This window comes from Notothenia rossii (genome assembly GCF_949606895.1).
Source record: "Notothenia rossii genome assembly, chromosome: 10".
Taxonomy (NCBI): domain Eukaryota; kingdom Metazoa; phylum Chordata; class Actinopteri; order Perciformes; family Nototheniidae; genus Notothenia; species Notothenia rossii.
In genome coordinates, this window is record NC_136908.1 from 16895298 (window position 1) to 16923232 (window position 27935).

Here is a 27935-nt window from a genome sequence, read left to right on the forward strand (position 1 = left end):
GAGAGCAAACTACTCCCTCTGAGGAAAGCCTTGCCTCAGGCACACAAAACTGCAACCCAAGAATGAATGAATGTGTTCATACTACACATGTAATAATTAATACTATGAATAAATATTTAAACTAAATGTAAATAAGATCCTTTATACTTAAAAGAAAAAAAGTTCAATGGAAAATTAGGTACTTTTAGCTTCTTTGATATTAAGTAAATGTTGTTATGAAACCATAAAGTAGGCCTACATTTTGGATGGATAACAACAATGAATATATATTATATTGACACTATACTACAGTATATGTATACTGTTGACTGGACTGAAGACTGAATTCAAATAAATAAAAGAACCTGTCAGACTTCAAATACTGAAATATACCATGACAGGTATATTTTTGTTGAGTGTGTTATTTTGTCACACTCTTCACTAAAGCAGTTGTATCCCCTATTTGATGTTTTGTTGTGCCTCGTTCTTTTGAAGCTATGTTTTTTTCCAATTAGAAATTGGCTTTGCAATATATTTTTGATTTGAAGGAAACTGACATTCAGATTATTTCATAATGAAAATATATATATATTTTAAATTATTATTATCTTGGTACAATATTCAAGAAACCCAACAGCTTTGAAGATGTGAACTTATAATACTTAGTTAGGTAGCCCTATTTTTTATGCATTTTTAGACAATTTTAGTGTAGAATTAGCATTACACTATCCACTATTAAAGTTAAACATCAGTAATTAATACAAGTTGCTTGAAAGTAAACCTTACAAAACGTCATATTCAAACTTAAAAGTATATATATATATATATATATATAAATTAGAATCAATATAAACTCACAGTACCAAAATAACTCATTATGTGGATGGCCCATTACGTGATAATGTTTTTTTTTAACGTTGGATTATAAATATTGATGTACTTGTGTGTATATCAATTTGTGACTGTAGCTGGTAAGGCTTGAATGCATTTTAATGACTTGTGAATTCCCCCCAGGGATTAATGAATTATGTATCAGATCTTGGCCCTAGGCCCTAGGTTGATTATGATCTGCTGCTTCTCCCCTTCATGCACAGGTTCAAAGATGCCATCTGGTGGTCACTACTTGTTATTGCAGTATATTTTGGGTTTACATATTGCCCGGGGCCGAGGGTATGGGTTCTACTTCTACTAGACTTTACATTAGCAATATTTCAATTTTTCCCATGGTGCATAGACTCTGGGTTATATCATTCTGTGAATATTTACAAACGATGCATATAACATTACATTACATGTTACTCGCTTTTATCCAAAGCGACTTACATACTCAATACTGTGGGCAATCCCCACAGGATCAATTTGGGCTGAAGTGTCTTGCCCATGGGACACAACGACATGCTGACTGCAGTGGGGTTTGAACCATAGACTGCAGGTTTGATCAACGCACTAGTCCACTGCTCCACAGCCTCCTATTAGTTATTACTCCTGTCCTGAGGTCACTTAGTGATGGGGAATATCTGACAACACACATGCCCATACAAGCTGTATGCTCGTGTGCACACCACAGAGTATCCTAACTTGGAAAGCAGAACTAATGGAGAATTATCGTAACAGTCAAACGGGTCCCCTTGAATGAATGCCATCTTCATGTTGTTCCTCAGATATTTCCCCATCCTTTTTAGAGTACCATACTCTCAAAACTGAGTGCCGTGACCCGGTTTCGAACCGGCGTTGCTGCGGCCAAAAACGCAGCGTACAAACCACTATGCGATCACGGCTATCCGACTCGTCTGGTGAAAAAACACCCCACGTATAATAGAAGTTTGGGGTTCAGTGAATGTAGAGCATCAAGAACAACATGTTCTGAGTTACTTGGTAAAGATAATTAATTATAATGTACATTGCAATAAATATCGTCATTATTGTTGATCCGATTCCTATCCAGGCTCTGTTTTTGAACTGGTGTATTAGAAAGAGAGGTGTTGCTGTAATGTAATGTTAATTCAACATCACAGTCTGCATAACCAAGAATCAATGCCTCTCTAAAACAGTTTTAACAAAACAATGTCATGCAGGTGCTTTAAAAGAGGACTGTTGAATTAGACATACACATACATATAATTACACATAGTGTACCCAATAAACTGGCAGATTTACAGCAGCATTGGCCTCTCAATCCTAATGGTGATAGAAAAAACATAGGCTATTTACACTTTTTTGAATGTTTAATCTTCCTTTGCTTAATAAAAACATTTGAAACCATACATTTGTGTACAACACATTCAATGTATACGTTTTTTTTTATTAAAGCATACTGAAGCAAGAATGTGTGTATTTGTATAGGATTACACGTATACTAAAACAGCAGATGGCGCCGTGGTACTCTTTACCCAGCTCCTGGAAGTACAAGGGAAAACAAGCTTTTATTTTGAAAGGTGCGTGGCGCTGCCTTTAGTTTGACAGAACAGAGCACACTCTGTGAGCGAGGGTTGAATGTTGAATCACGGCATACTGTATGAGTTAGACACAGTTTTGAACTCAGTACTGTAGCGTTTAGAAGATTTAAACAGATGAATGACAACGAGCTGGGCTAACTAACATCTCGTCAGTGTGACTTATCGGTGTGCCGGTGGAAATGGTCTTTATTTAAGGTCAGTTGTTGCTGTAAACGTTGCTGTGTTAACATATCTTGCTCGACTGGTCTAAACAAGTCAGTTTCATGTCACTTTAGAGGCAATAGAAATAATTGCACCTTAATGTCAGTTTATGGGATAACATGGTCTAATGTCCTGAGTTTTAACATTACCGCTGAATGCAGAAGTTGTATTTGTCTACAATTAACGTAAACACAACTAAATGCGGTACGAAGACAGCTAAAGGTTATTTTGTGTTGCGTTAAAATACCTGAACCAATATCCAATTTATCTAGCCTTTAAGCCCCTAAATGATTAATCCAGGTGCTGAGGTGTAGTGTCACGTCTCATCATAACCACATTTTAGTTGCCTACTTTTCCACCCGCCCGCCAAAACAAAATAAATTAGTCACCAATGAATACGAGGGAGATTACATGTTGAGTCAGCATTAATATAAAAGGCAGTTTTTTGCACAGGGACGGATACAAATGTCTGTGTAAGACTTTGCAGTACCTTGTACATTTGTATTTGTCTCTGTGTAGTGTGTGCATCAAACACCAAGGTACATTTTTGTTTGTTTTGTCATCTGTTCTGGGTCATGGATAATAGCTCTAGTTTTCTCAAAAACCTTGTAAATGTTGGCTGGTGCCTATTAAAGGGACATGTCACACATTTTAAGAGCTCATCCTCTTCCTGGGTCCCAGAAGTGCTCAGTAAACTCTTGAAAACTACTGTTTGTGATCTCCCCGGGATGTAAAGTAAGGGGCTGCTTTATTGCACTTTACATTCAGAGCCGACTTTGCAGCCCTGAGGTGCTACATAGTGTTCCTCCAGGAATCTAAAGTTACTTCCATATTTGTAGGTGTGTTACCTCAACCTCTTCCATTTGAAAGCAGCCTTCTTCCATATGTCTGTTCAGATCTAAAACACCTGCTTACCAGCAACTGCTTGGTGAAATTGTTGGGAGCTACCTAAAAGCATCTTACCCTGGTGTGTTGTTTATTTAGTTATTCAACTCAGTGATGTTCTTCTAATGGAGTTTTTGTAAACGATGTGGAATGAAGAAATGAATCACGTTTTTATTTTGATTCAGAAACACAATATGAACTTCTAAATGATTGTTGTTTTCCTCCTTCAGTCTCAGTCTCAAATGACATCTGCATTTTATTAAGTGTTGCAAGAGACAGTTCATTGCGGGAGAGGTTATATAATTGCTATAATGGTGGACATCGGTAGAGTTTACGAGAAGTGTTGACGTACACACATTTGCACACAGGGTTTCCAAAATTAGGGGTTTTCGGGGAATAAATTATGACTTTAGTTTGTGTGTGTGTTTCCGTGACACAGCAGGGTAGTTAGTCAGAGGCCGTAATGGCCTGAAGACTAAGAGAAGAAAAGAAACCAGCGTGTCAAAGGGTACACAATTGTAAAACAGACAAAAAAAGAGAATGAAAGTGTGTGTTTTAAGTAAATTAAAGAGGAAAATAGGTGCGATCGGAGGGGGGAAGATAAAAGAGAGGATGAGAGTTTACAGACAGAGAGAGGAAGGATGAGAAAAAGTTTCATTTAAAAGGAGATTACTTGGGCTTTGCCTTTAGCTGCAACTAATGCAAGTCAGATGTTTATTCTGGGATCTGCCTGACCCAGATTCATAGATAGGTAGTAGGTATAGGGACTCCAAGCCTTGCTCTGTGTTGATAATGACCTGGACGTAAGAATCACTAATCGTATATATATTCTTCAAATCTCATTTGGTAAAGAAAATGATGTGGTATAATGTAGGTTTTCGGAGGAGAATAAACATAAAGAGCTAATGTGCTTTTTAAATCTCTATGGCTATGGTATGAATGCTAACTCAAACACATCTCTCAGTTATACAATAAGATAGTAATCAATATGTTTGCCAAATGCCAAGTAGAGAAATCTTAGTTTTTTTCCTTTTTGCTTCTTTGCGGTTCATTTAGTTTTAGGAACTTAGTTTTCCCATCTGATTCTGATGACATAACTGGTTTACTACACCAGTGACCACACTCAAACATCTGTATGTGTGTCAGTGTGAGCTAGATGTTTATTGTCTGAGTGTCTGGAGGAAGTTGCTGGGAAAGAGACTTGTGAGTGTGTATGTGAGAGGAGTAATTCCAGATTCTGCTGGTTTTTATTAGGCTGATGCTATATTTACTAATAAGATTGCTCAACCTCTTATTCTCTGATTTAGTAAACCTTAATTCCCAAGAGAGCAGCGTCTGGTTTGGGAATATTTTCTGAGTCATGGCTAAAAGTTGAACTCTTTGAACCATCACTACAGCTCCTCTTGCCATTGTCGTCATTGAGGATTACACATTTTTGTGTTTCTGTAGTTCTTTGTAATTATAGTGAGTACGGATGAGGAATATAAAATGTCCATTCACAGTATGTGTACTTTGATTGAAATACAGTATTTCATGATATAGTAAATTAAGTGGAAATACATTTAACAGCCACTTTACAAGTCAAACATTTCTTTTTTATTGTCAATCAAATACCTGAATAAACAAGTTACTCAACTTTATTTCTTCGACTTGCAACATGACCTGCAACCATATAACATCTCCAGAGATTTTCACACAATATCTACCTCAGTATAAATAATATAACTCTTATGTGGTGATGCCCTCTCTCTTCTAAATGCACTTTGTTTCACGATTCTCATGTTATGTCACGTTTTTAGTTTTGTAGGTCTGGTTATTGGTGTTTTCCTCTTTGTATATTGTCTGGTCCTCCTTCCTGTGTTTTTCCTCCCTGTCATTAGTTTCCCTGGTGTGTCTAATTGTCGGATTGTGTTTACCTGTCGCCCTTGTGTTTCTCCTCCCCTGCCCGGCTGTTTCTCGTCTTGTGATTACCCCTCCCTGTATTTAGTCTTGTCTCTTCCTTTGTTCAGTGTTGGTTCGTCTTTTGTTGTTGACTGTGTTCACCGTTGAGTGTTCTGTCTGTCCAAGTTCTATTTGTTATCCTTGAAATAAAGGTATCATCAGTTTAATCTGCATTTGGGTCCTGCTTCCTTCGCTCTACCGTAACACTTTGTGTGTGTGTGTGTTTCCGGTAGTGTGTGTGATGGCAGAGCTCCCGTCTGGACTGCTGGAGGCATGTGTAGTGGTTGGTGCACCCAGTGATAAGCTCCGAGACATATACCAGGTACAGTATACACGCCCATACACAAATATTGAAAAGTATGCAAAAAAACAGAAGTCAGTGTCGGCAGCATTTACACTTTGTATGCTTTCTATATCAACATAAACAGTGGAGCCTTCTACTATCAGATTACTAATAAATGGACGCTTTGCATCTGGACAGTTAATATCCACAGCAGGAACACTTGTGTTAATGATAGGTGTCATGTTATCCAACACATAACAAACATACCTCGATATTTAATCTGTACAAGAAGGTACATGAACCATGAAGGTTTCATTTATACAACAAACACTTGGCTAATTCTATGTTAATTAAAGTATAGTATCGCCACTGTTAATTCTACACAGCTTCATATTCAAAGAAACTTCAACATTTTACCCAACACTGAATCAAGGGTTAAAGTAGGATAATATTAATAAATATTTCCACTCCGTGTCACAGCTTCATCAGCAGAGTAATTTGAGCGAGCTTCCCCTGCTGGAAGCTGAGGTCCTGCAGGTCCATGCCCCTCCATTTGTTTTCAAGGATACCAACCCCAGCCAGTTGATTGGACCAGCTTTCAGTCGTGTCCAGAGGAGGAGGAGCTTTATAAAGAAGGTAACTTTTGTATTATATTTGAAACTTGAAAATAAAAATGTACTATAATTGTTTGTCAGGCATTTCAGATCCCTCTTAGCATGATTATTTGTTTATCACTTCAGAAATAAAATCCACATTTGTGGTTTTTCTGTTGGTTTGCAGAAGAAGCGAGACCGTGCTCCAGAGGTGTTGCCTAATGGAGAAACGACCAATTGTTCAGAAGCGTCCTCTGGAACAGAAGACATCAGTGTACCTAAAGATCTGGACCTCATCGCCTTGCCGCAGCTCTGTTTCCCTGGTATAGTTTTCTCTCTGACAAACTTAACATAACCATGCTATAAACTGAGTATAACAATGGTTAAATTAAATGAATGCTGTAAATACAAATCAGTTTTTTACCTGGTCAAGACCAACACGTTTTTACTTTTAGTATGCTTTGCTTATCATGTTGGGTTGTAATCTTGCTATGCTGCCTCAATAGCTACGGTCATGGATCCATATCTTGCAAAAATCCACAATGTAGATTATGTATCAAAACACACTCTGATGTAAACCTTGCTTACTAAGCCCGATCGACCATGACAAACATCGTTGTTGCCTCTTGGGTGTTGACGTCTTGCTTTCCGTTGGACAGGTGGTCTTCAGTTAACCAATGAGCCAAGAGAAGACAGTTATCACTTCCTGGTTTTTACTGATCTGTTTGGGAACCGAACCCATGGAGTTGTCGTTCAGTATTATAGAGCTGTACAGGTAAAAACACAGACACACACACACACACACACACACACACACACACACACACACACACACACACACACACACACACACACACACACACACACACACACACACACACACACACACACACACACACACACACACACACACACACACACGCGCACACACACGCGCACGCACATGCAAACAATCATAAACATTTGAAATGCAGTGCATTTCTCATTGTCTCTCATTGGCTGTCCACTCTCTCAGTCCTGTCAGGAAGGGTCTGTCCATAATGGCCACCGGTGGAATTCATCAAAGTCCCGCCTCTACACACCCTTTGCCGTGTGTGTCATCTCCAAGTCCCCCTACTACAATGCCCTGAAAGACTGCTTGTCATGGTAATAATCTCTTTTGAATACATAGAATGGATGGATAACCTTCTCTTGTTGTGATTTTGTTAAATCCTTCTTTGTCATCACCCTCTCAGTCTCCTGGTCCAGTTGCGGCCTGCAAGACAAGCTGACTTTGAGGAGACCATTAAGGAATTTTCCGCCAAGCTGTCTCTAGTCCCTTTACCTCCTCCTGGACAGCTCCATGTGGTCAGAAATACTTTTTTCTCTGTCTCTTATTAAATGTATCTCGGTTTGTCTCATACCCTCACCTTATCTGTATTTGCCTTACTGTGTGACCAATTTCTAGATCTTTACAGTAAAATCTGTGCATTTCTGTGTATTAGTCCTTCAGCCTCCGTCCGCTCCATGTGTTTCTTCCATCAAAAGAGGATCAGGACAGCCCTCTTATTGACATCGACCTGCATCTTCCTTTGCTCTGTTTCACACACACAACACTACTCCAGGTAATGCACAGAGACTGCTCTTTCATAACATATTAACCCAAGATGAAATCATATAATGAAGTACAGTGTATTGATTTATATATTGTTCGACTGTTTATGCTGTTTATGATATATTAAGCTCAGGTGCAAGGCCTAATTAACATGGTGCTGTAACATAACAATGTACACATTTGGAATCAATAAGAGTATATTTAATCTATTTTAATTGATTCATACAAAGGTACATTACTTTGTTTATGTGACGTTTTTTGAGGCGGAGTTTTGGTCAATTTGCTTCAATTTGCTTCTTCTCAATTTGATTAAAGACAAAACTAAGCAAAATTGTGATGAGAAAATGAACACTATTTGGAGGTAATGTGAAGCATGTAATCCTATACATACATCCTAAATAAGATATTATTCAGTTAACCCTATAAGGCCTGTCTCTCTCTAGGTGCTGTCCTGCCTCCTCCAGGAGCAGAGGCTGGTCTTCTTCTCTGCTGACTGGGCCAGACTCACTCTGTTCGCAGAGAGCTTGCTGCTTTACCTGCAGGTCAGTGGAGGAGGAACTTTGCGTCATGCAATCTGAGTCATTTGTGTTTGCTTAGAGAGACATTCTCAAACTTCCTGCAGCATCCCCTTATCCTTCTTCTCCATCTGTCTTCTGTTCTTCTGACCTCTCTCTCAGCCTCTGTCCTGGCAGCAGCCCTATGTTCCCGTTTTGGCAGGAGGAATGCTGGACTTCCTCATGGCTCCAACAGCCTTCCTGATGGGCTGTCACATCAGTCATTTTGAAGAGGTCGCTGCAGTGAGTACAACCATTCTCTGAATATAGACCTTTCTTTTGAATCAAGGATAACAGTCTTGGCTTTTGCGGTTTAAAACAAGTCATCTCGGGAAATCTGGCAAATCAGACTTTTCTTTCCCAAGATGACAAGAGCCGTGTTGGCTGTTCAGTGATTTTGGCCAACGTTAATGTCAAAGTATTATTCAAACCGTTATTATTCCCTATCAGGGAAGACAAATTGGGATTTGAATTTAGGCTTGTGTTCTTTAATTAAATGTAAATGTTTACATGTTATAGAACTAGGGGAACCATCCATAACAAAATAAATAATCAAGACTGATCCTATCTTCACCATATACCAGAGATTGCAAGGCTCTTGGTAATAAATAATGATATTTTTATTTTAAATCAAATTGCCAATGATCTGCAATTGTTTAATTTGAGCTCAGATACACTATTTAACAACAACCTCTCCACTGCATTCATCTTCATTCAGTGTCTTACAGAGGCTCAGTTCACATTTAACAGTTGCTTTCTGTTAGTCTGCCATAGCAGGGAACAGTTAGTCTATTGTAATGAATTGTACCCATTGTGTGTGTGTGTGTGTGTGTGTGTGTGTGTGTGTGTGTGTGTGTGTGTGTGTGTGTGTGTGTGTGTGTGTGTGTGTGTGTGTGTGTGTGTGTGTGTGTGTGTGTGTGTGTGTGTGTGTGTGTGTGTGTGTGTGTGTGTGTGTGTGTGTGTGTGTGTGTGTGTGTGTGTGTGTGTGTGTGTGTGTGTGTGTGTGTGTGTGTGTGTGTGTAGGAGACAGAAGAGCTAATTCTGGTGAATGTCGATGATGGCATCATTCAGTCGTCATGGGCTGAAAACATTGACCTACCAGCTATCCCTCTAGCTGCAGCTGAGAGCTTTATGGCAAGGTAACACACACACACACACACACACACACACACACACACACACACACACACACACACACACACACCTTATCTAATGTACTTACCCTAACCCCTATTTGTCCCTGAACTTCAATCAAGTCTTCACCGTTAACTGTAATGATTCAATGTTTCTTCTTCCATTGCCAATCACCCAACCTGACCCACTGCCCCTCCGTAATTGAAGAAAGAAAATATTGTATTATTGTGAGAGTGTTTACTGTTATGCAAGTATCTCTCCTCTCCTTTGATCACCATGTTTCACGCAGGATTGGGCTTTGGGCAGCCTATTTGTGGATCAGTTAAGTCACCGATTGCTCTCAATACCAAAAGAAGCTGCGCTGTGTCATCAATGTTGGGCTGAACAACTGTACAAGTTAACTGCTAACTTAGCATCCCCCTCACAGTGTAACACCACTGTATTGAGCAGGAATAAGGTTCACTTTAAATAATTTTGGCAATGAAACCAGCAGAGCCTTGGCTAGTATCAAAGCTAGAACAGATTTAGAACAATAATCAAATCTGCCTAAATACCTGCTAAATCAAATTTACAAAAGGGAACATAGTTTAAATGACTGAATAAAACAAATGTCCGTTAATGACCATCTAATCTTTGAATACTTGGTGTCTGTGTGTTCAGGGCAGAGTGTCTCCAGCTTCACTACGACTTTGAGCTGTGTCACCTTGGAGCGGGCACTGATGTCAACGCTCTGAGATCCCAACGCAGAGAATGGCAGACTCGCCTCAACACACAGATACAAAACATCGCTCTGGAACTAGTGGTCAACATCTTCAGGTAACGCTCGTGTGTGTGATTCCTTTAACAAATAGTTGTGATTCTAGGGAATAAATTGGCCAATAGTAAATATAAGTTTACAACACTCTATGATATATATAGGAGTAATTTGAGTTGTTATTAACAATTTCTCCCTTTTTGTATGTTTTTGTCCTACTTTGTTAGAGACGTCCAGGACTTTCTAAACCATGAGCACAGAGTTTTTAACAGTGAAGAGTTTCTGAGGACCAGGGAGCCAGCAGACCTGATTTTTTACAAGAAGGTACACCTACACACTAGCACACACAAACACATACTCTGAAAATCTGTGCTGAGTGTGTCTTTGTTGCTGTCCCCAGGTTTTAGAAACTCATATCTTCCACACATTCCTGCGAGACAGGCTGAACAGGAAACCAGACACCTTCAGCCGCATGGAGCAGAACACGCGTAACCGATCAGCCAGGTATGATGCTGGTGTGATGTCATTACTATAAGGGACTGATAACCATGCAACACAGAGGAGCCCAATTGTTCCAAGCCTTTCCCTCAATGTTTTCCCAATTAAAATTGTTTTTTAAATCTGGGTTAAGCGAATACAGAACATTCTGGTCGTGCATTGACAGTAGCCCGAAAGGGGATATTGTCTCGGACAGGTCAGTGGCCTGCAGTGTTTTTAACTCGTCTGGTATACTCTTAGCTATCGTGGAACTTTTACAGAGGTGGTAACAAACAAAGTGCCGGGTGCATGAAATGAAAATGCAGCATAAGGTTGTCTTTTAAAGGGGAGAAGCCTTCAAATCATAAAGACAGTGATGTAGTGATTAATTTACATAGATAATGTAAAAATAAACTAACAGTGTATTGGACATGATGTAATGATATTGAAACTTCCTTTAGCTATGTGGTGTCTCGATCACAATCTCAACCCCAACATCTGTGTCCTCTTTCTTCAGGAATCGTGCAATGACAGAGTCTCCTCGGCGTCCTCTCATGTCCGATCTGTCGAGGGCGGGCTGCAGCAGCTACACCAGCCCTAAAGACCGACTGAGCAAGAGGCTGGGGGCCAGTCTGCCTAACCTGCAGCAACCTGCCAACGACACGGGGACCCCCATCAGCTCCACCAGACCAGCCTCCCTCAGGAAGATGTCTCCTGATATTGGTCAGTACTGATGGAAGAGATGTATTCATTGAGAGTGGAAATCAATTAAGAGTCAACTAATTTCACATTTTCTTTGTCTCCTTTCAGGTTTGAAGTCTCCTCAGAAAGTGGTGAAGGTTTTCCGCCTTCCCGAGTTCCCCCCTCCGCTGGCCTATCATTACGTCCAGAACTATTATTCTGACATGGTGTCCTCCCTGGGGAAGGCTATTAATGCTACACTGCCTGAGGAGGCTGCTCTGCTGGCAAGGTACAGCGAGGAGACAAAACTCATAGAGAGTAAAGAAAGGGTTTTTGCTCATTTTATTTTGAAGCTGTACAAATATTTAATATGTCTATGATCTTTAGCCTTTTTGACTTGGTCTATTAGTATTAGGGATGCACCGAATATTCGGCCGCCGAAAATTATCGGCCGAAAATGGTTAAAAAGGCCCTTTCGGCTTTCGGCCTTTTTAGGAAAAAATATCATTGAATGTCAGGGAACAGGGTTACGTTGGTAAACTAACGTGTTGTTGTGATGACGTAATCAAAACGCGGCGACAAGCACGGCGCGCGACCATGCTCGCGGCTGGCTCACAGCCAACATGTCTGCCGCTTGGAGATATTTAAAAATATCAGAGAAAGAGGCGCGGATTGCGATTTGTAAAACGTGTTCAGCTGACATTTCTCGAGGGGGTGTAAATGCAAAGACTTTCACCACTTCGGGATTACTCCACCACTTGAAATCAAAACACCCGGACAAATATGCGGAGTAAGATCAAATCACAAGCACTGACAGCGAGAGACTGTTCAGCGCTGCCTCTCATGTGCTTGATGAGAAGAGGAACAGAATTATGGCTGATAAAGCAGAGAAGCTACTGTTCATTAAAAAGAACCTCCCACTTTTCCTTAATAAGTAGACAAGGTTGGCTTATCATAAGCTTATCTAGTTCTACATGTCTACTCTATACCCTCTTTCCTGAACAATTTTCATTGTGAGTTATAATTCACCATCTCAGGTTATCATTAGGGGGAAATGACAGCAGCACAGTGTTCAATATATTGTACTTTCGGTATCTAAATGATACAATGTTGTTTACATCGCTCATGAGGACAGACCACCTTATTTGCAGATTCTTGAACTTGTAATTTAATTTGTAATTGATTGTGGATTTTGTATCCAGTTTTCACTTTATGTATCTTTATACATTGTTTACTACTTTGCTTATGAGGACAGACAGCCTTATTTACAGATTCTTGAAATTCAATTGTAATTTCATTTGTAAATACCGGTAGTTACATTCATGTGGATTTATCCAGTTTGCACATTTGTATGCATGCACTTATAGGTGCATTTGTTGTTGTTGAAGGCCTGGCTGTTAGTCTTTATTTACACTATTTTGTTGTAGGCCTACTGGCCTAGATTTTTATGCAGTTTTAAAGCACCTTGGCTTTGTTCTGAATGCACTTTGTTGTAGTTATCCTACAGAGAAAAGAAAATGCACTTGACTTGGAATTAATGTACTGTATGCATTCAAAAGTGCTGAATAAATGTTTTATGGACCCATAATAGTGATTATTATTTAAGTTAAGTTTTGCCATAATCATGTCTTTTTCCATAATCAGGTAGCTGAACAACATTGGTAAAAAATGTATACATTATATATATATATATATTTCTATTAATAATTTTCGGCCTTTCGGCTTTCGGTTTTCGGCCAACCGTTTCCTATTTTCGGTATCGGTTTCGGCCAAGAATTTCCCATTCGGTGCACCCCTAATTAGTATGTCTGGCACCACATCTGTGTGTGACACGCAATTTTAAGTATTACTTCCTGAATAATGAATAGAAGGCATTGACTATACACAATCTTTTACATTTTAAACAAGAAAATATAAATGCTGTAAAATCATTTTACAGGCTGTCTTGGATAACAAATAGTATGTTAGTTATCTTCACCGCAAGTTATGACACTTTTTGAAAACATTCATACCCTGAGGAGTATTGGTTCCATTTTGTGTGAAGGACTGAGAGTTGCACAGGGCAAAGATTGACAACATTAGAATGCTTTTTTGGAGTGATCAACCCAGATCAAAACCTTTCAACTGAATTGTAGCTAAATGTCACACTTATCCTCTCAGGTAAATGACTGACTTCTAGACAAGTTAATAATTTCTCTTTCTTTTAGGTACCACTACCTGCGGGGTTTGGTAAACACGGTGTCCAACAGACGTCTGGATGCACTGGAGGACTTTCAGAGTCTGTATAAGACAGACTCAGATATCTTCCCTTCTCAGATGGTGAAGTCAGTGGTTGACTCGCTGCCAGAAGCTGAACGGCTACAGGTCAGTCTGTCATGAATGAAGACAGTGTTGTAGTCTCCTTGCTGTAAATACTGTTATCTGGATTCACGTCAGTTAACTGCATCAAGAGCACCTGATTTATATTCTGTATGGTAGTCACGTTGAATTAAGCAATCATTGTGAACAACACATCATCTTTTTTTACACTCAAAGCTTCTATGAGATTTTTGAATGAAGTTTTAAATGTAATTTATAGAGCTGTTAGATTGCTGTCAGACCACCCCTTTAATACAGGTGCATGCTTTCATTTGTGTGCAGCAAAAAGAGTTTGTAGACTGCAGTGAAAATGTTAGTAAGGCTAAATGCTTCCACATATGGATTGAAGCGGAATATTAAACATTTTGTGGATTAAAAAAAATGGACAACTCTCTCCGCAGGCGGACAGACGACCAGAGCTGAAACGGCTCATCAGTCGGCTCAAGAGGGACCAGGAGAGGGAACGCGCGCTCAACGGCAACGGTCAAGAGCACGATTCCATAAAGCGTTTCCAGCTGCCGAAAAAATACATGCACCTGGAGGAGTTTGTTAAATGTGTCCAGGAGTCTGGTATTGTAAAAGACCAAGGAACCATACATAGACTCTTTGACGCTCTAACTGTAGGTGAGTCGTGTGCATAGGCATACATGCATGTGTCAGTTTATATAGTTAATACAGTCAAATCTATATAATATACTGTATTGCGGAGGGGTGTGATGCAGTGGGTTGCACGTTGGTGTTCGGATCAGGGGATCACAGGTTCAAACCCCACTGCAGTCAGCATGTCGTTGTATCCCTGGGCAAGACACTTCACCCCAAATTGCTCCTGTGGGGATTGCCCACAGTATGGAGTATGTAAGTCGCTTTGGATAAAAGCGTCTAACAAGTGACATGTAATGTAAATGTACATTTGTTAGAGCAGCTCAGGCCGTTTTCTGTTCATTTGGTCAAAGTCTTGAAGAATTGTTTTCACAACCTCCGAGATGCTGCCTGAGCTCACACACACACACACACACACACACACACACACACACACACACACACACACACACACACACACACACACACACACACACACACACACACACACACACACACACACACACACTATCTCCTTCTCCTTTTTCCAGGCAAACATTTATTCCTCAGGTTAATCATTACCTCACCCCTTCTTGAGGTTAGAGAGTTTGTCTTGCAGGGCTTGTTTGTTGGTCACTTACTTTTACTTTGCTTCACAAAGCTGTGGGCTATCAGCAATTTTTACTTAGTTGGCGAGCACACCTGAACACCACAGTTTGTATATTATAAGCATTACGAGCAGCCAGTAACAACTAGTGCCAGCCAGCGTGAGAGCAGCTGTGACCTGAAAACATTCCTGTGATCTGAGATTGGTCACCATGTAAACGAAAAGGCAAGATATTTGAATCATAAAAGCCAGAGTAGGAATAGTGTTTGGAAATGGACACATCAAAAATGTCGAGGTTACAGCCAAATCAAATGATTGTTAAGGAAGAAAAGTTATTGTGGGGGCTTATCTTGCCTTCCACATTATGTTATTGGAAAAATGTATGACAGGACATTGAGTTTAATTAGCAAACATCAAGTTTTCCTTTCCTCTTCTGACCTGCAGGAAGAGATACAGAGTGTGTGTTGGATGCCAAGTTAGCAGCAACGTCCAACTGCAGACTACTTGACTCAACAGCACTTAATTCAATTAGTTTCTCATTGTGGTCGAATATTTAGATAGAGATAAGAAGTAGACAGACATTTGGTCATTGTCCTGCTGTGATTATGAAACTGAATTTTGAGCTTAGAATTTTACTTGGAGCTTAACATTTTGCAATTTGCTAAACTTTAATATTGCTCAGTGGGCTGCACTGTGTGGGACGTTGGATGTGTGCTGTGGAGTGCAAAGACTGTATGTAGTCATTGTTTTCATACAGTAAGCACGGCAACCCCCAGCTTCTTACTGTGCAGGAATGCTGGAAGATAAGATTGCAAGGAGAAAGAATTGTTCAACTACCAGATGTCTGTGTGTGTGTGAAGGAGAGACTATAAACCAGAGCACTTCTTTTGTTAAAACTTTAATATTAATTTAATTTATGCTGGCCTACAGCCAGAATGTGGTAGATGTACTATCACTTGTTTACAATCAGAAATGTATGGTTACAAGAACGGCATATATCCAGGATCTTACATTTTATATATACTGTATGTTATTCTATATTTGCAGTATTTCCCACTGTTCAAAATTATCCATATATTCACTTACAGAAAAAAACGTTTTGTCAATCTAAGCTGAAAAGTAATTTTTTCGGTAATTAGAATTGATCTTATAATTTCTTCAATTAATCTTCAATAGGGAATGAAATGTACCTATTTCTTATTATGGATTTCTCACCTGTGACCAATATTATCATAGTTCATATCTATTTGCATAAGTGATAATCATTTATATTTCCAAGGTACATATTATGCATTTCTTGGGTATTGCATATCTAGGAATACCTTTTAATTGTAACATGCATACTTTCCGAAAATGAATATGTTATTCACCAAAGATAGTTGTGGTTTGCCTCTTTATTCCTTTTATTCGTGTGCAAAGGTATACTCTTATTTGAAGTTGTTAAATTTGTTCTACCCACACTTCCTCCCTGAAGCTGAGCTGTCTATAAATGCTCAGTCAACTATTTCAGGGTACATTTCTTCTTATATTTTTTAATTATTGTCAACTGTGTGTTCATTTGTTGCAGGTCATCAGAAGCAGGTTGGGCCAGAGTTGTTCAGAGTCTTCTACACCATCTGGAAGGAGACAGAGGCAGAAGCACAGGAGGTCTGTATGTAGGATTTATCTGGAACATATAACAAAAAACCCCACATTTTAAATATGCTGCATGTGTGTGTCAGCTGAAACTTTGAGTTTATTTTACCATAAAACAATAAGCTGCACATTTTTGCGAAGTAGGAAACATGTCACAAACATCAAATTGTCAGGAATAACACAACAAAGTCCACTAATTATATCCAAAGTGTTCTGTGGTGTTCCACATTGCAATATGTTAGCTGAACTGTAAATCAGCTCTTTTTATGTGATATTTCAGGTGTGTTTGCCAGCGTCAGTCTCTGAGCACATCGAGCCCAGCGAGTGTGTTTTCAAGCTTTCCTCCTCTGTGAAGACGAGCCGCGGGGTGGGAAAGATTGCCATGACTCAGAGACGGCTTTTCCTGCTGACCGACGGACGACCAGGATACGTGGAGGTGGCACAGTACCGGGATTTAGAGGTGAGACAAAATGAAGGACGAAGGACAAAGGTCAATCTGAGTGAATTATTTACATATGAGATTAAAATGAGCAGGACATAGAGAGTAAAAACAAGGACTTTCCTTAATGAATGTGGGACACTTAATATTTTTACTCTGTCTTCCTCTCTTCTCCTATAGGAGGTGAAAGTGTCCTCAGCTCCCTTCCTGCTCCTGCGTATCCCCAGCCTGAAGCTGCGAGTTCAGGGCAGGAAGGAGACATTTGAGGCTAATTTGAAAACGGAGACAGAGCTGTGGAACCTGATGGTCAAAGAGATGTGGGCCGGGCGCAACATGGCTGACCAACACAAGGTTAGGCTTGAAATGAAGGATGTGTGAGAGTTTAAGTGTGCCAGTATGAGGGTATATTGTTCATGGGGGGGGAAAAGGGATCAGATGAGGGAGTCACAAATGAATGAATGATAATTTGGTGAGTCATCATGTGCCATGATTACTCATACCTTATGTAAGTGTGTGTGTGTGTATGTGGTTGTGCATACCAGTAATTGTGACAATTGATAATTCAGTGACCTGGTAGGTGTGGTTAGAATTCCCTTAGGCGTTCATGAACATAAATACACACACTTGAACAAATAGGGTTTCCTTCATGAAACCAGATGCTGTAACTGTAACATCTTCGTCTCTCACCCCTCTCCTTTCGCTCTCAAGTTTACTCTCGTAAATCACTTGTGAATGTGAACTGACATCCGGCTTGTCTGACAGGGCGGATTGGCAGTAGTATTGTCAAGAAATCTGGCACTATTGCACCAAGCTTTATTATTCATCTTATCAAGGTCTGTTTTATTAGACCCATACCACTATTCGGGCCTTTGAGTCCAATCGTCTGGACTTGCTTGAGGTTGTAATGTTTTTTTAAATACATTTGATTATTTCATAGAGGCCACATATCTTTTTTAACTATCACTTATTCCTTATTTTTTTTAATCCAAGAAGCTACATGTCAAGTGCAAATCTAATTTCAAGACTAAGTACATTGCACCTTTTATAGTCAGACTTAAACTGACATCATATGATAAATGAGAGAGAATGTATTGTGGTTAATATTATTTTATCACATGAAACCGTTGGTCTTTATCTCGTTTTTCCTTTTTTTTCTTTTTCTGTACATATCTAAGGGAAAAGCTTATCATGTTCAATTATAAGTGATGAGCTCAATACTATGTTAATCTACTTGAAGTAATACTGTTAGTAAGTCACGTAATTTATGTGAAATGAATGCTTTTCTGAAATAAAGATATGTATGTTTGTCTCCAGGACCCCCAGTACATGCAGCAGGCTCTGACCAACGCCCTGCTGATGGACGCCGTGGTGGGCAGCCTTCAGAGCAGTAAGGCCATCTACGCTGCTTCCAAGCTGGCTCACTTCGACCGCATCAAGACCGAAGGTAGGGGTGATTATTGATTTAATTCCTGTCCTGTTTGCCTTTCTTTAACAACCCTTTTTGTCAACATGAAAGGCACTACACATTCAGTTTGCTTTGATTTACTCTGGTTGCTTATCGGACAGCACATTTGGTCAATGTTTGCTGAGGTTAAGGATTTGGTAAAGGTTGCAATTGGCATCCCAAAACTGTTCAAACTGGTTTGTGATTAATGAATGTGTTCCTTGGTACGTAATGACTCATCAGTTTCATTGCTGTTTGTTTCATGTGAAAGGTTTGTTACCTCTTGTTAACAAAGGTTTGTGTTTTTCTAGTGCCGATGATGGTTCCCAAAACAACGGCAGACACGCTGAAACATAAGATTAACCCCTCGCTGGAGCTCGCTGCACCTCAGGCTGTAGATGTACTTCTATACACACCAGGTACAAACTGTCACAATGGGACCAAGTCCTTTTATTATTCTTATACGTCCTATCACAGCGATAACTAATGTCAGGTTTCTCTCTGGGGAGCTCCATCATCCAGAGTTTCAATTTAGACGACAACACACGTTCTGACATGCACACACATGACCTTTGCTTTGTCATCGCCTCTCTTTCTCTCTCACTCACTCGCTCTGTTTTACTCCAACAAAGAAACACGACAGTCATAAAGCTGCACACAAAGTTTCTCAACCACACTTCCTCTTCAAGATGTCTTTACAGGAAAATAAAAGAGGATGTCAGCCAGAAATGTGTCTTTTATAAGGAGGGAAGCCGCTTCCTAAATATGCAATTAAGGCTAAGAATCCAATTTCTCTTTAGGCAATAGGGAACATGTCAACATCAGGTTGTATGCTGTTCCTGTATGTGCTAAACAGCATTTAATGCATGCCTTTTGGCCGTTAGCTCGAGATGTTCTTGACTTTGCTCAACAAGAGTAAAAGCAAGAAGAAGCTCACCTAGAATGTATTAATGAGATCAACGGTGGGTTTAAGAGATGAAGAAAGAAAAAAAAATCTTAGAGCAACATTTTAGAACAACATTTCAAGTCAAATAATCCCTAAGAGCAAAATAATTGTAAAAAAAGTTAATTTCATTCAGAGACCTAATTGTCTTATGGTTCTTATTGATATAAAATATAAAGACCAATGATAAATAAAGGCAAAACCTGAATAAATCAATGTAGAAACACCCAACTAAGACGCAAATGGTCAGATTTAAACATATTTGAAGACCATGGAAGATTTTGAAATGATAGTTTGTCAGATATCGCTCTCCATGACTTCATCAAAACACCAAATGAGGAAGAATAGTTAGAGAATATTTGTATTTATCTCTCCCGTAAAGTTCCAAAAACTAGACTTACAGTACACAGAAGAGCATTGAAGCTGTTCTGGCAGCTTCGTGTACTGTAGCTCACAATTTGACTTTATTTTTTTCTTTTTAAATCTGTCACCCATTAGGACATCCAAGCCATCAAACTTGACCTTAAAACCCAGGAATGGTTCCCTTTTGTTTACCTTTTCCATAGAGTCCTTTGACTTTATTATGCTGAAGCAGACAGGATGGCGCATTACGTGGCAGGAAAAAAGCTAAATAAGAACTACAAAGCCCATGCCTTCAGTGGAGCAACCATCTGGGGCCACTTATCTGCCGGCTGGTGGCAGACTGACCCCCAGCGCTACCACAGTCTTGCACACTCATACTCAGTGATGTTCACATCTACAGACTCTGTTCAGTTCTCCTAATGCAGTCAGCTCTCTGATTTCTGTTGGTGAAGGAGAACAAATCTGGCTATTCAGATCCTCTCTCTCAGCCTCTCTGGTTTGAATATAGGTCACTGAATTGAATTCCTGGAATATTGCCAGTTCACTCCCACTTCTCTTCTCCCACCCTCCCTCTTTTTCACTCTCCTTCCCCTCTATGTCCCACTGTCCCTATGGTCACTCTTTCTATGAAATGCAGGGTGTAACTTTCCTTTTCCTTCCACCAGTGGTGCTTTTTTAAATAGCTCTGAATCCGTTGGGAGAAATTGGACCGTTAGGTGAAGCCTGGGTGGAGTCAGGCAGCAGAAAAAATATTTCGTACATGAAGTATTTCCATTCAAATTGTTGGCTGATGTTCACAGCCGCTTCTTGGCCTTATGATTGAGTGAATACTCTGCAGCTGTAAGTCACAAGTGGTGAGATAAGGTATTAAGAAATAACTGATAAATACTGCATGTGTTTCAGGTCAGTTATGGGTGTCTGTGAGCGTGGGAAAGGTGATGGTGTTTGATGCCTCCAGCTGGTCCCTCACACATACTTGCCACGTTGGGAATGCAAGACTGGTAACACACACACACACACACACACACACACACACACACACACACACACACACACACACACACACACACACACACACACACAGACACATGACATTTTGCCCAGGAGTTATGGCAATATTCTTTAGACTGTCTTAGATTAAGACAAGGTTTTTGTACCTGAAACAATTATCTTTGGCATTGTTCAAGTGGAAAACATTAATACAGATTTATAAGTTAAGCTAATTCTTGATGTTGTGAACTTGTCTTTTTGCTAGCTCTCCTATCACTAAGTGTCAGCACTTGGTGAAACTTTTGACTTTGAATCTCAGGATGGAATCAGCAGAGCATGCGTGCCACTGACTGTTTTGTCTCCAGCATGCTTTACTTCAAACAGCTTCGGTATTATCTTCAGGCAAGCAAAGGTTCAGGGAGTGTGTTTTGAATAGTTTTCATCCCCCCTAAGCCCACAACATCTTCAGTGCAAACTACGACTTTCAAAACAAAACGCAAACAAGTAAATGTTGGCTGGAGCTCCTTAAAGCTCTTAGGTGAATGTTCGTGGTAAATTAAGATAAGGATGAGTGTAACGTTTTAAAGCTCTGTCCTAATCACTGGCCTCGAGCATGAAGGTCACAGTCACATGAAATACGTTAGCCTATGTTAACCAGTGCGTGTGTGTTTGTTTGTGTTTGTCTTTATGTTTGCTGGCAACACAAATATCCCTAGTAACCCTAATAACCCATAGCTACATTTGTAAAAAAAGACAATTATGCAAGATGTACAGTAATAGTATTGACAGTGTGCTCAGTGTTGTTTGTTAGACAATGCTACCATCTAGTGGAGGAATTAGGAATAATGCATTTTTTTGCCTAACCCAAGTCCAAAATAATGCCTATTGGAATATATATCTTAATTTACTTACTGTTCTAGATACCTGCTACACTTACCTGTTAGGAAAAGCCAACTTTCCTTACATAAGGCAACTTTTAGTCACCTATTGTTTCCATATTTAGTCTTAAAGCCTCTAATTCTTTTGACACTAAGTTCTTTATATCTCTGTAGCTGTATTACTCCATAAAACTGACATGTCTATCTGTCTCATTTTTTTCAGAACTGCATGCTGGGAGTGGATAAGGACCAGGTCTGGGTAGGTTCTGAGGACTCTGTTATCTACATCATCAGCATGGTGGCCATGGTCTGTAACAGACAGCTGACTGATCACAGGTCGGAGGTCACTGGACTGGCGCTCGACAGGGACAAACAAAGGTAACACACACAGACACCCATACTGATAGTGTTTGGAATATTGTGTCGGACTTGAAAAAAAAGGGTGGTGAATTAAATCCTATTTAGCTGAGATTAAGAGAGACACTGCTTCAGTCCCTGCAACACATGCGTTAATCAATTTAGCTTCGAAATTACATAAAGTGTTTTAATGTTCTTCAGTCAGAAGGTGGCGTACTCCTGCAGCGCAGAGGGAAGCGTCATGGTGTGGGACGTCTCAACACTACAGGTCTGTTTTAAACCAGCACTTGGTTATGTTGTTCAATTTACAAATCCTTAATAAAACGTCATGCTTTTTACTTACTTTACTTTAAAATAATCCTAAATTGACACTTTAGAAGGTATTTTAAGGATTACATTTTTCCTTTAACCCTGTCAGATGAACACAATGGTCAGAGCAACTTCTGTGGTCTTCTCCTTCCTTCTACCACTTATGTTCCTGTTTCAATCACATATTTTTCAATTTATACTAGTGATATTTGTCTCACCAACCCCTCAGGTTAAGAGGCATTTTCGCCTCTCCTGCGACCGTCTGCTGTCCGTCTACAGCTGCAATGGGACGCTGTGGTGCTGTAAGTTTCACACTCTTTATCTTGAGCATTGTTACCGGTTAACTTTTTTGTGATCATTTTGTGGATTTATTACACATTGGTTTCATAACATGTACGTTATTCTCAAACCAGCATTTACGACCCAAACAGTGAGTACAAAAATGACACATTAAAACCCACACTCAAAAAGAAAGACAGAAGAATGGCATTTTTCTACAGCTGTAAGCCCAGCTAATATCACTCACTCTCTGATCAGTGCCAAGGCCAGTTTTGACAGGTCATTTAAAACAAGTAACTGCAACTGAGGCACCCCGATCTCAAACATATCAAAGAAGTTTGAGGCAACCTATTCCCAGAATCTGACAACTACAGACAATTCCCAAAACACATGAAAATAAGAGCCAGCAGTCATTCAACATGTACACTTCGATGTATGAAACTTGAGTTTATGATGGGAAATTGAATCATCTCGCACTTCATCACTGTCCGTCTTTCTCTTCAGGCTCCAGGGACAATATAATGGAGGTGTGGAGGAACGGCTCATTAAAACATCGTTTGAATCTACCAGAGCAGCAAAAAGGATCCACAGCTACATTTAGCTCTATACTGCTGTTACCTGAGGTACCACACACACACACACACACACACACACACACACACACACACACACACACACACACACACACACACACACACACACACACACACACACACACACACACACACACACACACACACAGTTCTCTAGTTTTTCTCTCTCATTTTCTCTGAATTTCTTTTTTTAAATGTTTTTTGAGTGCAACCTTTTTTCCTAATTTTGTGTGTGTGTATATTAGAAGGAGGAGCTGTGGAGTGTGTGTATGGACTCTGGAGAAGTGTGTATTTGGCACATTAAGGACACCACCAAACCGTATCACCGTGTGGCTCTACAGGACTGCACCGGATGTTACTGCATTATCAAAGTTAAAAACCAGGTCAATATTCAATACTGCACACACAATTTTAATCACCATGAATGCATTAAAGCAGCAGTGTCAAACTCAAGGCCAAATCCTGCCCGCCACTTCATTTTATGTGGCCCACAAGAGCTTGCAAAGAATATAATACGTTTATTATAAGGTTACGTGCCGCTTTACAGGAGCACGTTGCCCATAAACTACATGTCCAACAATGCATCTCATTTGGTGAGATGCGCACTGAAGAGACTTGCAATGATTTGCCCTAGACTTCTGCTTTCAGACGCAGTTCATTATGAAGTTATTACCCTATCTGATAATAATCCAATGCAGAGAAAATATTGTAAAATAATACATTATTTTATATATATATATATATTATATATATTTATATAGTCTTAAAGTTTCCACTGGCCCTTAGAGTGCAACCATAATTCTAATGTGGCCCGCGATGAAATTGAGTTTGACACCCCTGCATTAAAGTCTTGGCAGTGGCATGAAATACAACCACATTATCTGCTCAATTTTCTCTCCAGGTGTGGGTCGGTGGTGTTGGCCGCAGCTCAGCCAAAGGGAAGATTTACATCCTGGAAACGGAACGTCACCAGGTCATGAAAGAGCTTCACGGCCACAACGACAAGGTGACAGCGCTCTGCTCTGCGGAGGATCGATACGTCCTCAGTGGAGCCGGCAAAATCGACGGAAAGATCGCCATCTGGAAGGTGGAGTAAAGCAGTCTGGAAATGGACTCATATTCTACTTGGAGCTTGAGATCGTTAAGGAAAACTTCACCCACAAAATAAGGGTTTTTTATATCAATCACTCACCCTGTTTTACCTCGAATCTTTGAAGAAAAGTTAAACATTCTTCACATGTTTTCACTGCTTTCCAAAAATGTTTAGTAAAACTTCCACATTAAAAGTACTCCCGTGGACGGATAGCATGCTTGCAAAGGTGTGACATCGTTTATTCGTTTTTTTTTCAAAATCAAGGTAAAATGGGGTGAATATTTGATAAATAAATTATCACTTTGGGTATGAAGTATTCCTTTAATGCCATCGCTCTGATAAAACTACTCTTGAACTTCCTGCGAACAAAGATTTTGAATTTGCATGGTAAGGAATGAAGATTTGGAAAGACGATCCAATTCCCAGCCTCGCCTTGCCTTTTGCATCTCGGAGATATGAAGGAATCACATGGCATGTCATGTGAAGCAACATGTTTACATAAAGACTCACCAGCTGAGCAGCTTCTCCCACCTGCTATGAAGTGGTTTTATGCAGTTTGAAATACTAACCGTACTAACACTTAATGTTTTCGGGAACATGAAGGAAAAATTAAGAATTTGATATTTTTTTTTATTCAGAGTGCTTCACTTTATTCAAGGCATTTATTATATTTTCATACCATGCATTATTTAATGTTGTACCCTGCTTTAAGGGAGTTTAATCACACTAGTATTATGTGGAAACATTGTGTGACTGAGCCTCACCTCCCACTGTGTTTCTGAGGTGCGCTTCTACAGTTCAAAGGAGTCAAACTACCCTGAAAACAACACTTGGAGATCTCCCCATCACGTGGGAAAGAACATGTTTATTTTTATGGATGTTATGCTTTAACGGACAATGTACAGCAGAGAGTGATGGGAAAAACGATGGAAGATGAACCAAACTTTGGAGCTGGACTCAAACTCTGACATGTGATACAGCACCGTACGTTTAAGAGACGCACCAGAGAAACTTGTTTAGTCCTGCAACAACTGGAATCTGATAAAAACACACAGAATGAGGAACAACTCAACAGTATTTTGCCCTCGTTCTAACACTTACCTCATTGTTAGACTAGGTTTCACATTCTTCTCTATTTATTTTCCTACAAGATTAGTTTTACCTGCATCACGTTGGTCCTAATGAGTAAAGGAAATGTGTTTTTATATACAGATTGACAGCAGATACAAAGCAAAGGTCAATTGCAAATTCCCGGCTTTAAAGAATATGCTATTATTAATAATAATAATAGTTTTAATCATTTTAAGTGAAAAGTCTGGGATACAAATGTCTACTCAAATGTTAAAATGTATATTTGTAATGTATTCTCTGTGCATTTTTCATGGTTTCCTAAGTAGTAATGATTACACTCGTTTTATGTGTAGTAAAACTACTGTAAGTGGAACGGAATAGACTTAAGTTTTCTTATTTTTACTATTTCTATCTATCCTTTTTTTTGCTCTCCTTATATTTTGGGACTCTTAAACATCAGTGTAAGGAAGTTGGCACACATCTGTGTTTTTTCCTGGGCATCAACTTTATTTACATGTATCCTGATCTTCAGTAAGTATCACCTGAAGTTCATTTAAAGGGTTTAACTTACATTACATTGCAAAAGACAGAATCATATAAGTACATCAGGTTTGGTAGAGCCAAAACATTTCAAGTGCTACTCAACTAGCTTTAGATAAGCCAGTCCTTTATTAGTATATAAGTGCTTTATTAATACTTTTATTGCTCAAAGTGGAGTCGAAAAAGATTAGTTTTTAGTCTGCGCCGGAAGATGTGTAAGCTAGCTGCTGTCCTGATTTCAATAGGGAGCTCATTCCACCATTTTGGAGCCAGGATAGCAAACCGAAGTGTGTGTACTTCTCTTAATGTATTTATACACTACTGCATATAACTGGCAATGTCAATATAAGACTAAACAATGTGACATTGCAAACTCAACCATTGATGTATGAATATTGTCTTACCTAACTTTTTATAAGACTTCATATGAAACTATACAACTGTTAACAATATTTTCTTATATTTAATCCACAGTGAACAAAGTTAAATACACATTTTATAAAATAAGTGTTCAGTTTGTCTTTATTACAACCAGAGGAAGTCTCGCTTTTGGGTTATTTACTAAGCTGGGAGTTACTTTAAAGACTTTTGCTCTGGAAAAGTTGACCACGTTGACGTTTTTTTCTATAAAACTGGGGGAACAAACACTAGAAAAGGTATAATGTGACATGTGGTCACGGCTTATCATGAGAACTTGGGTATGTATATGCCGATATTTACAATCCAACAAAGTAATCTCAAAGTTTTCTGAAAAGCTGTTCATATTGTTCCCATCACAGTGCACAATTCTCCAGTTTAATTTAATCCCCTTTTCCTGCACTTTCCAGAGTCAACCAGAAGATGGTGCTGTTAGATGACAAGTTAAGGTTGGAGCAAGATTTCCCTACAGGAGGTCATCGAAGTTCACTTTCAAAGACTTTAACCCAGATTATCAATATAACATATATTTTTTAATTTAATTTTAATTTCTGGGGCAGTGGTGAAACATGCCATAATGACATGTCTTGGGAATTTGATGGTTGATCGTCTAACATCACAACTTGTGGCTGGAATTGCAGATTCAAAAAACTCTACAGGAGAGATAAATACCTTTTTCAAATTATGCTTCCCCATTTTGTGTTTTTATGAAGTTATGGAGAGCACAATATGACGCATTATCATTTCAGAATCTCCCTTTGGTGGTTTAAATGCGTTTAAATCTGAGAATTTGTGTTTTAGTTGGGTGTTTTTTAGGGCTGCTTGATTATGGCAAAAATCATAATCTCGATTATTTGGGTCAATAATTGATATCACGATTATTAAAAACGATGATCCATTTACTTTGAAAACATCAATTTATTGGAGAAAAAAAATGTGAACAGTATGTTTTTAACTGTTGATTACCCTTAACTTTAAGTATAATTTAACTGAAAAACCCAACAAAAAAGTATTAAAAAAAATAAAATAATAATAATAAAAAAATAATCGTTTTATTTTGATTAAGTTGTTTTCGTAATCGTTGCAAGCCATAATCGTAATCGCGATTAAAATACGATTAATTGAGCAGCCCTAGTGTTTACATTGATGGCAGTAGCTACCCAGCTGTGTGTGACAGGTTTTTGGCAGTGTGGATCTGAGATGCCAACACGTCTCTCGGAACAGCATTGTCCCTGAGTAATAACCGCACCTGTTCTGACACACCAGCATCACCAGACTGATTGTTACTTTGTTGGGCTGTGTTCCAATGTAATAAACAACATGTTTATCACATTAATCATGCACTCTTTTAAGGGGACTGTGAATGTTTAGAGAAATATGTGAAGATTGTGCCTGATTATGTAATAAAAGAGGTCAAGGAGATATTTTCCGTCCAAAACCCCCATTGTATTCACATTTTATTGACATATGACAGAGAAGAGCAGAAAACCATACAAGATATTGATAAT

At 39.2% G+C, this 27935-nt stretch overlaps 1 protein-coding gene across 2 annotated transcripts; it reads left to right on the forward strand.

Moving 5' to 3' along the window:
• The first annotated feature begins 2453 nt into the window (after positions 1 to 2453).
• dennd3a (DENN/MADD domain containing 3a) lies at positions 2454 to 27109 on the forward strand. Of its 2 annotated transcripts, none has more exons than XM_079653041.1 (30): positions 2454 to 2630; positions 5696 to 5784; positions 6226 to 6381; positions 6526 to 6661; positions 6998 to 7113; positions 7354 to 7484; positions 7574 to 7685; positions 7823 to 7942; positions 8376 to 8474; positions 8610 to 8729; positions 9510 to 9625; positions 10281 to 10436; positions 10602 to 10698; positions 10775 to 10878; positions 11369 to 11574; positions 11662 to 11821; positions 13740 to 13896; positions 14292 to 14514; positions 16644 to 16723; positions 16992 to 17171; positions 17331 to 17501; positions 18465 to 18600; positions 18906 to 19013; positions 20804 to 20901; positions 21992 to 22146; positions 22327 to 22393; positions 22664 to 22736; positions 23218 to 23336; positions 23552 to 23689; positions 24208 to 27109. In XM_079653041.1, the coding sequence occupies exons 2-30, from the start codon at positions 5704 to 5706 to the stop codon at positions 24400 to 24402; spliced, it is 3810 nt and encodes a 1269-aa protein (XP_079509167.1). In that variant the 5' UTR covers positions 2454 to 2630; positions 5696 to 5703; the 3' UTR covers positions 24403 to 27109. The 2 variants fall into 2 exon arrangements, with proteins under 2 accessions (XP_079509167.1, XP_079509168.1); XM_079653042.1 differs by having other exon boundaries at positions 18465 to 18594.
• Positions 27110 to 27935: the final 826 nt, after the last annotated feature.

What these genes read in the sequence shown, in the direction of transcription:
- dennd3a (XM_079653041.1), top strand. Translation starts at nt 5,704, where the DNA reads ATGGCAGAGCTCCCGTCTGGACTGCTGGAGGCATGTGTAGTGGTTGGT. An exon ending in GCCGCAGCTCTGTTTCCCTG is followed by an intron (nt 6,662 to 6,997) that starts GTATAGTTTTCT and finishes TCCGTTGGACAG; the next exon opens with GTGGTCTTCAGTTAACCAAT. An exon ending in GAAGATGTCTCCTGATATTG is followed by an intron (nt 11,575 to 11,661) that starts GTCAGTACTGAT and finishes GTCTCCTTTCAG; the next exon opens with GTTTGAAGTCTCCTCAGAAA.